This window comes from Haliotis rubra, unplaced genomic scaffold (assembly GCF_003918875.1).
Source record: "Haliotis rubra isolate DU_JTF1 unplaced genomic scaffold, ASM391887v1 Scf122, whole genome shotgun sequence".
NCBI lineage: Eukaryota > Metazoa > Mollusca > Gastropoda > Lepetellida > Haliotidae > Haliotis > Haliotis rubra.
The window spans coordinates 390,868-406,633 of NW_025765137.1; the positions used below are offsets into that span (position 1 = coordinate 390,868).

A 15,766-nucleotide genomic window follows, 5' to 3' on the forward strand; every position below is an offset into this window, starting at 1 on the left:
TCTGGGCTAGTACAAGTAGCCGCACATACACACGCATGCACGTCGTCATATGAGCGAAATATTCTTAAGTGCGACGTTAATTTAGAATAGAAGTTTTAAATGTATCAGGTTCTAAGGGGCACAAATATTTCGAACATTTCTTGACCAATCCTGAATCAAAACACCAGATGAAGCTGTGTTTCATAGGCATATGAAAAGTACAATCACACACAGACTCGACTGTTTATAGGCCGCAGCAATCTCCCGAAGCAAAACAAGAAACGAATAATGCACGAGCGTTTTATATGTCGTTGGCCTATCTGCTCCTGTGTCAACAAATATGAACCCAGCTTCTTACATGAACCTTGATCAGCATGGCCTCCTGGCTCGTATAAATATTTATGTGTGACATTGATGATGAAAATGATAACCGTGCTATCCTTCACGCACTTTTCGTAAGGCATAAAGTAAAGATTTCGACAAACTATATCATGTACAATCACTACATCTCAAAACCAACATCCAAACCATTCCCGAGATCAGATTTGTTAAATCCTAGAAGCTTCCAAGAGTAATCATTGATTATTGTTGCAGAACCATACAGACGTATTTACATGTTACTATTACTTGGAACCATCACGAAATATATACATTGTGTGGATATCTAATAATGTTTTGGGGCGGTGGGGTAGCCTAATGGTTAAAGCGTTGGCTCACGCCGAAGATTCACATGGGATCAATGTGTGATTTCTGGTGTCCCCCGCCGTGATGTTGCAATATTGCTAAAAGCGGCGTAAAACCAAACTCAGTCAGTCAGTAATAATGTTTTTTATTAGAGCAGCATGAGTGATTTTAGTTTTACACCGTTTTTAGCAATAGGACCCCAGAACCGGACTTCACACATTGTATCCATGTGGGGAATCGAACCCGGGTCTTCGGCGTGACGAGCGAACGCTTAAGCACTAGGCTACCCAGCCACCTCAGGGCATCATGAAATTACTAATATATATTAATATGATTCAGTTGATGGCAGTATTTGTCAGAAAAAATATATTTCAAATTTTGACCATGAAGTGACACAACATCTCCGAGGAGCAAAATACGCACAGTATTAAGAGAATGTTTCCAAGTAATATGGGGGAGGACATGGTTCCATCCCCTGGTTGTACATTTTGTAAACCTGTAAGTTTCGGATACACCTGTAAGTCTGAAAAGCAACATGGTAGGAACATAGCTGCTTATACACACCCCCATGAAACAGATTTCACAAAAAATATTCCTATCTCCATTGACCTTCTAGACTTGTTTATGAGGTAGGCCGGAATGTATGAAAGAGGTTATTATCTGTGCTGGGTGCAAACCATAGTCGTAGGTGAAAAACAAACACGATAACAAAACAGCAAAAAACTGTTTATAAAGTGGGATAGAATCACGCCGAGGGAGGTTACAACGTGTTAAGCCCACTGTTTGCGACTTCAGTCGCCCGTCGAGGTACCCATTACCCTTAGGTTTTGTTGGTTTGAATTCCAACCGGGTAATGCCGACCAACTAGAGGCATTCAGTCATGGTCACGATATGCAAGAGGTGCTTGAAAACTTGGGTTTAGGATGTATGGTGCAATAGTTGCACATCATAACTAAAGTGCACAAAAATAGTAGCTTCCGTGCATTGCACTTTTGTCCCCTCGGCGTCCAAGACGTTGTTTGACGCACAAATAATGAGTGCGTGAGTATGATTTTATGCCGCTTTTATATTACATCAGTATTCCAGCAATATCACGAAGGCGGAAACCAGAAATGGGCTCTACACATTGCACCCACATGAGGAATCGAATCCGGTCTTGGGCATGACGAGCGAACGCTTTAACCACTAGGCTACCCCACCGCCCTTTGGTTTGAAGAAGATCACGTGAATTGGACAGACCTGTACCGGACACCTGTACTTTTCAGTGATGAATCGAGATATTGCCGTGACTCGGGCCTGAGACAAGGAGACAAGGAGACACAATTCCACCGTAGCCCAACATGACGGCTATGAAGGTGCTGGGTCATGAATCGGAGTGGTATCAGTAGGACTCGGAAAACAGATCTCAGTGTCAATGAGTGAGGTTCGATCACAGGTGTGCCCTACTGTTATGACATGTGAACGTGAGACCGTATGTTGATGCAATCGGACCTGACTTCCACCGTTGAACCCTCCTGTAAGTAGGAGAACACAGTCCGCATGGAGTGACCATCTCGCTCACCAGACCCCCTCCTCGTGCATCACACGTGGTATCCAGATCGCCCCTGACGACACCATACCCTACCGGTAACTCTACTGGAACTCAGCAATGTTCATATTGAAGAGTTGAACAGTCGTCCCTGGGCAATTATACAATATAATGGGAGCTAAACACGACGATGTCAGTCTGGCATTGTATTACATGCCGAGAGTTTTTCTTTCCTTTTTCTGCAAGGGTGGAAGGTTGGGGTGGGATTGGATTACTTAGTTTTCGTGATTTTTGCTTCAGTTTTCTTCAGTTCCTCTGACCTGATCTGATAGATTATTTTCCACATGGTGTTTGTTGGCATTGTGCAGCACATGACAGCGGACTTTGTTGTCCCCGAAACACGCCCACGAACCACGAATATTGTCTTTGGCTACTTCAAGAGATGCACACAATTCGAAAAGTGATCATTCACAAACTTTGAGGAGAAAGTGTTCATTCTATAATTGATATTTTGGCTTTGGATGAAGTGGAAACTCTCTTTAAGGTGTTTCAATGCCCTGGCTGCCAAGAGGTCAGGTCCCATTCTACAAATCGGCTGTGGGGCAACGACTGTCTTACGTGAATGATAACATATTGGAGATACGATAATCGCTTTCATGAACTGGTCCCTGTTCACAAAAAAACAATAGGTATAGTTGCTGGACAACACAACTATGAGGTGACAATCTCGGACCTCTTACCTTATCGTACCCCCTGTGAAGCTAGTGGTGCACATATAGAAGAAATATCTAGGGCTCCAGGTATATATATATATGTATATATGTGCTAGCAGAAGATCCGGGTCGTACGAGGCCACTCACGGGATCGGGTACTCAGGTTTAGTTGACACATGTCATCGTATCACAATTCCGTTGATTGGTTCTCATGATGTTGATCACTGAATTATCCGGTCCTGACTCGGTTATTTGCAGCTAGAATATGACCGAGTCCGGCGTTAAACAATAAACAACATACAATACAAAGAAGATGGAGCCGAAGATTTTTATGGATTGCAGTTGTTGTAAACCAGGGCCAAGATAGTCGTAAGTGCCATATATTAAAGGTCACATGCAACCAAAAAATCAAACATAATTAAAACACAATTATTACTTATTCATGACATATAATATACATTGCTGGTTACGAAAAAATATATAAACAAAATTATAAGCGTACAATCGCAAATCGAAAGTGCAAAATTATGTACTTCGGTTTACTTCCCAAGAAACGAAGCAGCCGGGATACCGAACCCAGTCAGAGCGGGTGGGTGTGCACTCAAGTGTAACGGCTGGTTCATCTGCAGATGCCTTCACGGCTAATTGTGTGTATATATATAGAGAGATGTTGGGTTTTGTAAATACATGCTCATTTTTTGTGTATAACATTTTGCAATCAACAGACATCATAACATGTCATGTGTTCAAGTATCACACCTGCCTGTCTGTGTAATTACATAATGTGACAGAGACCGAACTCGGGCCATAAATCAATGCATTTTGTTTATGGTGTATAGCCTGATTGGTGTTAAGTTCAAATTGCATGTGGTCAGTGATAGCAGCTTTGTATTGAATATTGTCATTAGCAGACAGGCAGGCAGACACACAGTTGTCAATAAAACAAGACATTGAGTTTAGTCTGTGACAACGACATATCTATATCACAGTTGGAAATTCTGTCAACGCTAAATAATGACATTGCTTTTAAGTATCGAACTGAGAAAGTGTCTCGGTAAGAAGAACGTGTGGTGAAATAGACAAATGAAATTATATAAACAGTAAATTTACTGTCATAACATGTAAAAAGCTCGCGCCTGTGAGATATTAACAAAACATTAGAAAAATAGCTCACACCAAAGCCTTCACCGAGTATTCACCCGACAACCCGCTTCCAAGCTGCGCGAACCTATTTACTTGCGCACATGCTATGAGCGCAGCCCAGCTGTTGAAACCCATTTTCCCCAGAAAAGTTTGAGGAAAATTAGTGAAACGTTTGAACTCCGATTTCGCGCGTTTTTTTTCATCGCGTTATTTTTCATCATTATAAGTTGAATTTGCATTTTTGACGATTTGTTTCGGTATGTCCATACCGAAAGGTATCAGAATCTGCAAAGTTGTGTTTTACGTTGCATGTGAGCTTTAACATTAATTTACGACTGTCTTAGCGCTAACAGAGAATCGAAAATCTAGGCCGTGGACAATAAAGTGTGTCATGGTACATGTACCCTATTCCGTGGGTGTTCACGTTATCGTCCACATGTTCTCGAAGGTCTTGAATCATCCCGACGAGCACTTATACAGGTACAGCCATCCTTCAAACAGATGCTGCTTTGAACTGAACCGTCTCGAAAAACGTAGTTTTACGGCGGAAGATGATATAAGAAAACAAACTAGCTCCTCACAGCGAAGATGTCCACTTGGGGAGTGTAACGGAGTGTCAGACACTGGGACGGACTTTAGACTATGAACAGCCAATGGGGACACCCCAAATCAAGGTTACTTCAACAACACAAGAATGTACGAGCAACTCGAAAATATTACTAACTATCAATATACAGTGACAATATACGTTGCCACATAACATTGGCGTGTTGCTTGATCTATCAAGCTCAGGTCGGTCTTGCTCAGATACTACACTACTGCACACGTAGCTAGTGTTTGTCAAGGTCAATGTCAATGAGGGAGTTCAATTATACGCCGTTTTTAGCAATTTTCCAGCGATATCACGGCGGAGAACACCAGAAACGAGCTTTAGACATCGTACCCATGTGGGGAATCGAACCCGGGCCATCGGTGTGACGAGAGAACGCTTTAACCACTAAGCTGCGCCGCTGACCCTGTCAAACTTAATCACTTGCAACAAAAAACATTTACATGAAAGCGCGAGGGGAAATCAGGGAGAGTAATATGGGAGTTCCCTTGTGGCATTTTGTTACTGAGGTCATCATTGTATTGCAGGAGTGCCATACGTTAACTGATTATGACGTGTGACTTTTATAGTTAACTGAAAATTGTTATCAGTGAGTGCTAAATATACGAACACTTACACGCAGATTATGTTTCTAGACTGAATAAATAATGTTCAGCATTATATAAGTAGTATTGTTGACATTAGAAGCAAACTAATGCAGACAAAACAAAATAAACTTGAATAAAAGATTTGCCTACATCAGCGAGGACACGCAAATGAAGAGAAAACGAAATATACTTTAAGCTGTTTAAAGTCTTTTATCTTTAAAACAGAGACTGCTTCCAGTCTTCAGTAATCTCCAGCACTGAGCTTTATACAGCGGCTGTGTCCAGCTGACTTCCAAGGTAAGTGGCCGTAATTGTGTTGACTTGCGTCCGTTTAGAACGCCAGAAACCAACGATGTAGGGTTCATGTCCCAAATTCATTGTAATAATATTTATAGTAAAAGTAATCGTGTATGTGATCCGTGAAGATCCGGGTTAGAATTGGTCTTCAGTAACCCATGCTTGTCGTCAGAGGCGACTAACGGGATCGGGTGGTCAGGCTCGCTGACTTGGTTGGCACATGTCATCGTATCCCAATTCCTTAGATCGATGCTCATGATGTTGATCACTGGTGTTTCTGGTCCTGACTCGATTATTTACAGACAATCGCCATACAGCTGGAATATCGCAGAGTGCTGCGTAAACTAAATTCACTCGCTCACTCACAAGGCATATGTACACATGTGGCCATGTCTAGGAACTGCATCACTGCTACAAGTTGGTATATTTCTTAAATAATGAAGTGTTTTGTTTAAAGCATGAGCGAATATGTCATTTTGGATAACCGGGCGTGTAAGGCGATACCACGCCACGTCAGTTCATGGTTCGATTCCACACCTTGGTGCCATATTTGAAGCCTGTTTATTCGGTTCTCCCGCCGTGACATCGAGATTGATGGAACATGTATAAAAGTGGTGTAAACCAATACTTGGTCGGTCACTCGCTCTAATGTCTTGGAAATCATTTTGGACATAATTATGCTTCTCGTTTATTCTTTGCTTATCATAAGTTCGAAATTAACGTCGGTCCTCAGGCCCGAAGCCGACCACTCGGACCCACAGCTCTTGTTTTCTGCTGGTCCTTATGGCCGACAGCTTTTTCATCCCCAATGACTAAGAGTATTATTATTCAGAAAATATGATTCAGTAATTTCTCGTTTTTATCTCGATCAGCAGCTGTTTTCTGTAAGTGAAACGACTATCATTTTCGAGGAAACATTTTAGCAAATGTTGTAACACTTTTTGAATTACTTATATTGTAGCTAAAATCGGGGCCTACACATTTTATGGTTCTGGGTACTTAGGACCTGCAGCTTTTCAGAGCTAAGGACAAACACTGATCATAACAGGTCATAAACTGTCTTCTATCCAGGTTGACTTAAACCATTCTTGTTTCTTCCAGGTCACAAACTATGATAACGGCTAGACATAGAGATGAACTGAGGGTCAAAGGTTATACGGTTGTAGAGAACGTTCTAACCAATGAGGAGTCGGATAAATACCGAGGGATGTACTGTGATTGGCTGGCAACATTCAATGGTACTTGGCCCCATTCTTCCAAATCATTAATTCAAAGATACAAAGTTGGTCAAATGGAACCCACCTGGGCCGTGAGGCTGAAAGCCAAGAAGGTCTTCGAGGAAATATGGGGGACAGAGAGACTTTTGAGTAGCATGGATGCCATAGCTATTGGACGTCCCCCAGAGGATGGGACGGAAGACTTCCTGTCTCCTGGAAAACCCTGGCTCCACACCGACCAAAGCCAAGCACGAGAAGGCCTTCATGCTTACCAAGGTGCTGTTTATCTTGAAACCGTCGATGAGGACGACTGGGCGTTCGAAGTGATTGAAAGCTCCCACGAGTATTTTGATCGGTACTATGTTGAATGCGACAACGCAATCAAGAATAGGAAAGAAAATCCAAAATGGCGCCTTAAGAGCTTAACTGACGAAGACGTCGATTACTTTACTGAAGAACACGGGCTCAAGAGGAAACCTGTTCCTGTTCCAAAAGGGGGTGTGATTTTGTGGGACTCTCGTCTCATCCATGCCAACTCCAGGCCCAAAAAAGGAAGAAAGAATCCTGGCAGATGGCGCTTTGTGGTCATGGTCTGCATGACCCCGGCCAAATGGACAGATGAAGAATCATTGGAAAAGAAACGAAAGGTATACGATGAAATGCTTATGACAGGTCACTGGCCAAGCAATGGAATACACATTTTCTCTGAAACACTACCTCCAGATGCTGCTAAAGATCCAAACCCACTAATAGAACACCCACCATCGGCTAGGACCAAAGAGGCAAAACAACTGGCAGGAGTCCTTCCCTATGAATCATCAGCTGATGATGACGGTGTTATGGCTACCCCTAAATTTCGGCTGGAATTTATGGAAGACTGACGACCTCCTCTATCAGCATCTACCCTGTATCAGTGGATGACAATAAAATATATCCATGCAACATAGCTACTGACTGTTATAGTTGTTGTGATGTTCTGTTAATAAACCGGGGCCGGTGGGGTAGCCTAGTGGTTAAAGCGTTGGCTCGTCACGCCGAACACCCGGGTGTCCCCCGCCGTGATATTGCTGGAATATTGCTAAAAGCGGCGTAAAACCAAACTCAGTCAGTCAGTCAGTCAGTTAATAAACCGGCTCCGTGGTGTAGTAGTTAGAGCTTCCTCCCCGAGAGCGGAAGGTCGAGGGTTCGATCCCCGGCCGCGTCATAACAAAAGATGTTAAAATATGGTACTTTTTGTTGGTCCCTGCCTGGCGCTCGGCATTAATGGGAGCAACAAGGACTGGTCGGCTCGGAGCCAGTATAATGTGTCTGAGTGAGGTAGCACTATAAAACCAGGTTTGTCTGGCTAGTACAAGCGGCCACACGTACACACGCACGCACGTCGTCATATGAGCGAGATATTCTTAAGTACGACGTTAAACTCCATTTCACCTCACCTTCTGATAATATATAACAATATGAAATGCTAGTTATCGTTCATGTTTGTGTGCATCTACTGTAATATATAATGTCTTTTAATCAAAGTCGTATTTGCCTAAGATGTACATTTGATTCAATCGACCTGATCAAGGACTATATACCGCGATGATGGGATTCAAACTTAGGATGTTAATCAAAGACGGACCACATATCCACGGATCAAGGACTTACATACATACACAAATCTACAAACCAAAATAACTGTGCAATATGTGACGAGTGATATATTCTTACATGTACAATTAATATCCAATTAACTGATTATCACTACGAGGAAAATGCACTGTGATGTTCTTCTAAAACGACATCGAGTTCACCGACCCGTTAAGATCCTGGTTTCTAAAGCATTAATAACTGTTTGAATATTGCTAAGGTGACCATCCTTACTCACTCACTCTGTTATATAAACATAATGACATATTTATAACTAAACTCACTCGAGTTCAGCTCGAAACAATAGGATTATCTAAGATATTTTATGTAAGCTTCACCTTTTCATGCTCAACACTTTCCATCGATAAATATATACTGTTAGACTGTCATGACTTGGAACAAACACACAATTTTATCTGCCAAACTGGAAATTAATCCTTTATTTAGGGATCAGTGTACATTTGTTTCGTCTTTGGGTGTAAAGCTACATGTATGTTAAACCGTTCGTGTAAGTTCGTGCGTGCGTGCGTGCGTGCGTGTGTTCTCAACCTGAATCAAGGCGATTTCTTTGAAGGTGAACACTTTTCGGTAAATCTTGACAAAAGTAACACATATATTCGTCAAATGAAATAATTAAAAAATACGTGTCCTTCGATCACAGGTTTCTGGCCCACCAAAGGGACGCAACACTGAAGTGAACTCTAAACCACTGGGGAGACTGCTGACTTCTGTAGTCGTGATCAGCCACTGGTGGTTGTGCTAGGGTCCAAGGTAGGTTCAGAATTATGTCAGCCTTAAACATAGGATAACTCGTTATATTTGCTATTATTAATTTCTTTGTGTTGTGGCACGGACTGTTTGGCATCTGTCTTCGTGTGGTGTATTTTGGCGGGCTGACCGACGATAGCGAAAATGACGGGGGACTTGCTAATCCTTTTGACTTTTGTAGAAAGGTCTACTGAGTCTATTTGCTGCAGATTGACATCCAATACAAAACGAAAGCACCAAGACATTAGTGCAAAAAGTTCCAATTTCCAGTAAAACCTATGTTGGTACTTGACCCGTGATTGAGCGGTATAGGTGTACATATATAAAATGTTGTGGATTCTTTGCAAATCATTTTTGAAATAAATGTCTGAACGGACAAACGAATTGAGAAATCCGTGTCGTGAGCGGGAGATGTGTCCCAAGGGCAGACGAAAGGTGTGATTATCACATGTTACATTGACTTTGATTCAGAAGAATTTGTCGTTCAGCCTCAAGTGTGAAAGGTCATTCACACTGAGCACGTTTTCGAGAAGAATAGGTCTCTATCTCATTTGTGGACATCTGACACGTAGTTCAAATGGGTTTCGGGGCAGTTGGGTAGCCTATTGGTTAAAGCGTTCGCTCGTCACGCTAAAGACCCGGGTTCGATTCCTAACATGGGTACAATGTGTGAAGCCCATTTCTTGTGTCCCCCGCCAGAATATTGCTAAAAGCGGCGTAAAACTAAACTCACTCACTTAAATGGGCTTCACACATTTCCATGGTGGGGGTAGCCTAGTGGTTAAAGCGTTCGCTCGTCGTGCCGAAGACCCGGATTCGATTCCCCACATGGGAACAATGTGTGAAGCCCATTTCTGGTGTCCCCGCCGTCATATTGCTGGAATATTGGTAAAAGCGGCGTAAAACAAAGCTCACTCATTCTTGTTTGTTGCATAGAGCGACATCTCGGTGTTGAAACCCTAACCTTGACTTTTAGCTCGATAACGGTATAAGAATCGAAACGTAGCTCTATGCAATAAACAAGAGGTTGAAGTCCACAAAACCATACTTTATCAATGAGAAACGAGAATAATGAGCTGGCAAGTTAATTGCTTTTTGATCGGTATCGGGCGGTCAGGCTCGCTGACTTGGTTTACACATGTCATAGTATCCCATTTGCGTAGAACGATGCTCATGCTGTTGATAACCGGATTGTCTGGTCCAGACTCGATTCTTTTCAGACCGCCGCCATATAGCTGAAGCATTGCTGAGTGCGGCGTAAAACTAAACTCACTCATTGCTCCGTATTGCGTTCCTCATGATTGTAATTCTGTTTCCCAAACAATCTGTGCCATGCAGATAAGACAAGAGTAAATGCTCCTTGTTAATAATATAGGACATATAGACTGACCTGGAATAAGCATAAGGAGTGTCGATGATATGAAACTTCGTTTTTTGTACAAGTTTTAGTTGGACGTCCTGTCGTTTTGAGAACCATGAAGTTGGCGATTGCGTGTATGCTTCTAATGTGCTTGGCAGCTGCGAGTAAGTATCAGGCATGTGGGAGACTTAGACTGATGTGTTGACGATGCCGTTGTGCACAGTAAATACCACGTATGATGGTTTGTTTGTTTGTTGTCTAAAGCCGTACTCAGCAATATTTCAGCTATATGGTGGCGGTCTGTAAATAATCGAGTCTGGACAAGACAATCCAGTGATCAACAGTACGAGCATCAATTAGTGCAATTGGGATGACATGTGTAAAAATCAAGCGAGCCTGACCACCCGATCCCGTTAGTCGCCTCTTCCGACTAGCATGGGCCACTGAAGACCAACTCTAACCCGGATCTTGACGGGTTCCACGTTTAATGGTATTATGTTTCACCGGTATTTGTCATCGAACTTAAGACAATGCATTATTACCTACGAAGGCGAAAATATCGGGGTTCACGTTTTTCATATGATGCCCTTGTGGCAAAATATCACTTTGTCATGGTGACGTGACGTCAATGAACAATGCTATGACGTCACGTTTCTTATGTGACGTTGCGTTCTACATACGGCGACGGTGGGTAGGCAGCCTATGTTTGAAAGTAGATTTGGGTTTATTTTCCTCAATTTGACGACTTCGGTAATAAACAGAATATTATATTCGTGCCAATATCATACTATGTTTACGACATTCGTGCCTAAATATCGCCATATCTCTCGCTTTCGCTCGGGAAATACCAACATTTAAGCACTCGTGTCGTAAACATAGTATGATATTGGCCACGTGATGATGTAATAGTGACAGCTTTAAGCTTTAATGTTGTGATATGACACACACGTGCCTATACTGCCGGTCACAAGTGAGCGAGTTTAGTTTTACGTCCTGCATCACTTCCGGGTTTTCGTTCCAACATAAACGAATAATTGAAATGCACAACGAATTTAAAACCATGTAACTACACCACCCTCTTTTGCAGACTGCTCAGTTCTGGACAGTGCCTGTCACAAGAACGGCGGCTCCTGCTACAGCATGTTCACCGACGTGTTTTGCATGGGGAAGCGCACTGCGGACGACTGTGGAGGCAGTTATCTCTACTGCTGCATGTACAACGCCGGCAATTAACATCCTTCACCAGGATCACTTGCAAAACGACGTCACAGAAGTAGAAGCCGTATTCGCTCATATGTAGTTGAAATAACAGTATTCGATAATCAAAAATATAATCGTATCAATTAATGCGTTATCCTTCCGGACGAGTGAGTGTTTGTGTGTGTGGGAGAGAGAGGGCGAGTGTGAGAGTGAGTGAGTGAGTGTGAGTGTGTGAGTGAGTGTGAGTGTGAGTGTGACCTGATGTGTAAAGTGAGGTATTGAGTGCGCAGCCCATTCGTGTCGTCCACAAACGTACGAGCGCGCGCGCGCGCGCACACACACACACACACACACACACATACGCACGAACGAACAGACAAATTGGAAAGTTTTAATCAATAGTTCAGGGATCATTGTAAATTTGATACAGCTGTGTGTGTAAAGCTACATGTATGTTTAACCCTTCAGGTAAGTTAGTGCATGGGGTCTTGCGCAATTAAAGCGTTTTCCCTCAAATATAAAGATCAAATCTCTTCGGCACGCCTAATATCCCCTTCACACCAAACTCTCAATACGTTCTTGAAAAAATGGTCGGATCGGGCTCGAACTGTGTGCGAACGGACTGTTAACAGTCTGTTTAAGACCCCAGAACCTTCAACATGTCCAACGTTCGACCCATTCTAAAATGGGACGGGGTGACAACGTACTTAACACGAGAGTGCCGTCCTACGAAAGGAATTGCCGTACTTCAATCTTATTGGGGATGTGTGCGGACGTAGTGCAGTCGGGCATCAATTGCAATACGTTTGTACACAGCTTCATCCACGTCCATCCCGTTCGCAGACAGACCTAACTCGACCGCATTACGTCCTTAGTTTGATACACACTAAGTACACACTAAGGATATTTGTAATGACCATGATTTCCTTACATTTTCATGACTTAAAGCAAAATTGGATGTTAGGGGTACGGCACTTGATTTAAAGCGTGTTCTTCTCATTATTCCCCCAAAATGGAAAGATGTTATACGAACAACAAAACATCCAAATAAATCAAAATTGTCAAGATGTTCCCCTGGAACTGATTTTAACATCCTTAGTGCAAATATGTTCAAAGCAAAATGCATTGTTCTGAAAAGGTTCGTAATACGTTTCTACTCGGTTTAAAATGTTTTCAATGGGTTCTCATTACGTTCTACTCATTATTGGTACGTTTATGTAGTTCTCACGCAGTTCTTACTACGTCAATACCGTGTGCAGGACGATATGCAATTTTCATTGAAAGCAAAGCAAGAGTACGAGTTGGTAGAACAAGAAAGGAGGAAAAGAACAAGGCACACAGCTCTCTCCTCAGGCACAGAAGGCTCAGCAACTATGGCTTCATCTGGGCTTGTTGATCTTGGACTGGATTTCCCACGAACTCTCTTTCTTGGTCCACCCTTCTTCTTCCTTGGAGGCATGGTGATGATGTCTCCACCTTGAAACTGAGAACGGGAATGAGAACGTGCAAGAACGTGCTGGGCCAGGGCGTGATTGCTATCACACACTAGGAACGGAGTGAGAACGTAGTGCGAACGGGTAGAACTGTCTGAAAACGAGTTAGTCGAGTTAAGAACGAGTTAGAACGGGGTTATGCGATTAAGAATTACGAGAAAGGTCTAGTTCAGAAGCCCATTCTTTAAACAAGTTTCCATGACCTTGGCCGATGCCATAAGAACCACATCAAAGTTGATACAACTGATGACGAGAGTGAAGTACAAGCCACTCAGCAAAAACAAACAAATTCAAATCATTCTTTGAATGACAAGATTCGGTTTTGTTGGAATAAAAAATCAGCCCCTTTTAATCAAGTGAGGCACTGATGATGAAGTCCGTCTAATGAAACCTCTGACAAACGATAAATGACTATTTACGACATTGAGTGGGTTTGAAGGAAATTACGACATCCAGAATACAGCCGACCTATCCACAAATTATGAAAGAGAAAACATGAGCTGACAAATTCATTGCTTCTTGCTTCGTTTCCCACGATTGTCATTCTATTTCCTAAATAATCCGTGCCTTTGTCATGAAGATAAGATATGACTAAAGGGTCCTTGTAACCAAGGAGATTGACCTATAATGGCCGTAGGGAGTGTAAATGATATAATACCTGGTTGTTTGTACTTGTTTTACTGATAGTTGGACGTCCTGTCGTTTTGAGAACCATGAAGTTGGCGATTGCGTGTATGCTTCTAATGTCCTTGGCAGCTGCGAGTAAGTATCAGACATGTGGGAGACTTAGACTGATGTGTTGTCGATGCCGTTGTGCACAGTAAATGCCGCGTATGACGGTTTGTTTGTTTGTTGTTTAACGCCGTACTCAGCAATATTCGAGCTTCATGGCGGTGGTCCGTATATAATCCAGACTGGATCAGGCAATCGAGTAATTGGCAACAAGAGCATCAAGCTACGAAAATTGAGTCGTGTGTTCGACTCCAGATCGTGTAGACATAGTCGGTGGGTTCGAATCCCATATTCACAATGATTATGGTCCTTGTTATTACGCTTACATTATGTAAAAATAAGACTCGCCCTGCGTCACTTCCGGGTTTTCGCACCACCATTTTTGTGCACATAAGTCATGAAGTTCAAAGGTTAGGGCGAAATGCTCCTCAGGAAATATATTGTCGGGGAGAAGGGGGGCGTGATTTCGGGGCCTGCGGGGTATTGATCCGCCCCTGCTTAAGCATAATGACAAATGCGTAGATAGATGCTCATGCTCTTGATCACTGGATTATCTGGTCCAGACTCGATTATTCACGGACCATGGCCATATAGCTGGAATATTACTGAGTGCGGCTTTAAACACCCAACCATCCAAACAAACAGACAACCAACCAAATATATGTTATTCACTTGGATTCTAAACCATTCATACTGTTTAAATATTGCTAAAATTGACCATACTTACTCACTCACTCTATTATACCGTAAACATAATGACATATTTATACCACCCTCTGTTGAAGACAGCTTCATTCTAGACAGTGCTTGTCACAAGAACGGTGGAGCCTGCCGCAGCATTGCCTCCGACGAGCTCTGTTTTGGAAAGCGCACTAGGGACGACTGTGCAGGCAGTTTCTTCTACTGCTGCATGCCCAACTTTAACATCGGCAAGTAACCTGCAGCAACAGGATCAGCTACTGAACGACGTAACGGAACATTCGCCCATATGTAGTTGAAAAATAAATATTCGATAATCAAAATAAATAATCGTAAAAATGAATGCGTTTCCGCTCCGGATGAGTGAGTGAGTCAGTGAGAGAGTGAGTCAGTGAGTGTAAAGTGAGGTACTATGTGTGCATCCCATTCATGTCCATTTGACATGACATGGTCCTTACTCGATTGTTTACTGATTGGCGCCATATTTCTGACAACAACAAACAAACAGTTTCACTTCGTATACGTTCGTTCCATATTGTGACATTTATTGCGGCGTACATTAAAAACCAAAAAATTAAAGTTTAACAACAAACAATCAACCAATGTATTAGAGTAACAACGGTATTACGTTAAAAGGCATTACTATAATACGTCTACCATTGATAATAATTTTAATGATTGAATCGTTAATGTTAAGCTGACACTAGCTGACACTAGCAATATGAATCGAATGTGTTATCGTGGTTGTTGTGCCGTTTCTCTAACTTAAAAACATATTCCAGTCAGATACCGCTTAGGTGATGTTCTGCTTATAATAGTTTTGCGTATGAAAGTAATATATATCTTTTTGACATTCATCTGTTTTATGATTATTTGAAATACAGTCGAACCCCGTTTATCCGGACATTGTAGTTACATATATTATTAAATTAGTATTCATATATTTAATTGAATTGAAATGTATTATTGATTGTTGATGTAGCCCAGTGGTTAAAGAATACGTTTGATTCCCCACATGAGTACAATGTGTGAAAGCCATTTCTAGTGTCCCCCGCACTAATATTGATGGAATATTGCTAAAGGCTGCGTAAAACCCAACTCACTCACTCACTCACTCACTCACT

At 42.2% G+C, this 15,766-nt stretch overlaps 1 protein-coding gene and 2 long non-coding RNA genes across 3 annotated transcripts; all 3 read left to right on the top strand.

The window, feature by feature from the left end:
* Positions 1 to 5,502: 5,502 nt before the first annotated feature.
* On the top strand, positions 5,503 to 7,710 carry LOC124265906. The gene is made up of 2 exons (XM_046700759.1): positions 5,503 to 5,541; positions 6,643 to 7,710. Exon 2 carries the CDS (start codon positions 6,653 to 6,655, stop codon positions 7,637 to 7,639), a length of 987 nt encoding a protein of 328 aa, XP_046556715.1. The 5' UTR covers positions 5,503 to 5,541; positions 6,643 to 6,652; the 3' UTR covers positions 7,640 to 7,710.
* A 2,840-nt stretch (positions 7,711 to 10,550) lies between these two features.
* Positions 10,551 to 11,861, top strand: LOC124265907. The gene is made up of 2 exons (XR_006895578.1): positions 10,551 to 10,682; positions 11,606 to 11,861. It is a non-coding gene; the product is annotated as an uncharacterized LOC124265907 (long non-coding RNA).
* Positions 11,862 to 13,833: 1,972 nt separating this feature from the next.
* Positions 13,834 to 14,969, top strand: LOC124265908. Its single transcript, XR_006895579.1, has 2 exons — positions 13,834 to 13,973; positions 14,729 to 14,969. It is a non-coding gene; the product is annotated as an uncharacterized LOC124265908 (long non-coding RNA).
* The last annotated feature ends 797 nt before the right edge of the window (positions 14,970 to 15,766 follow it).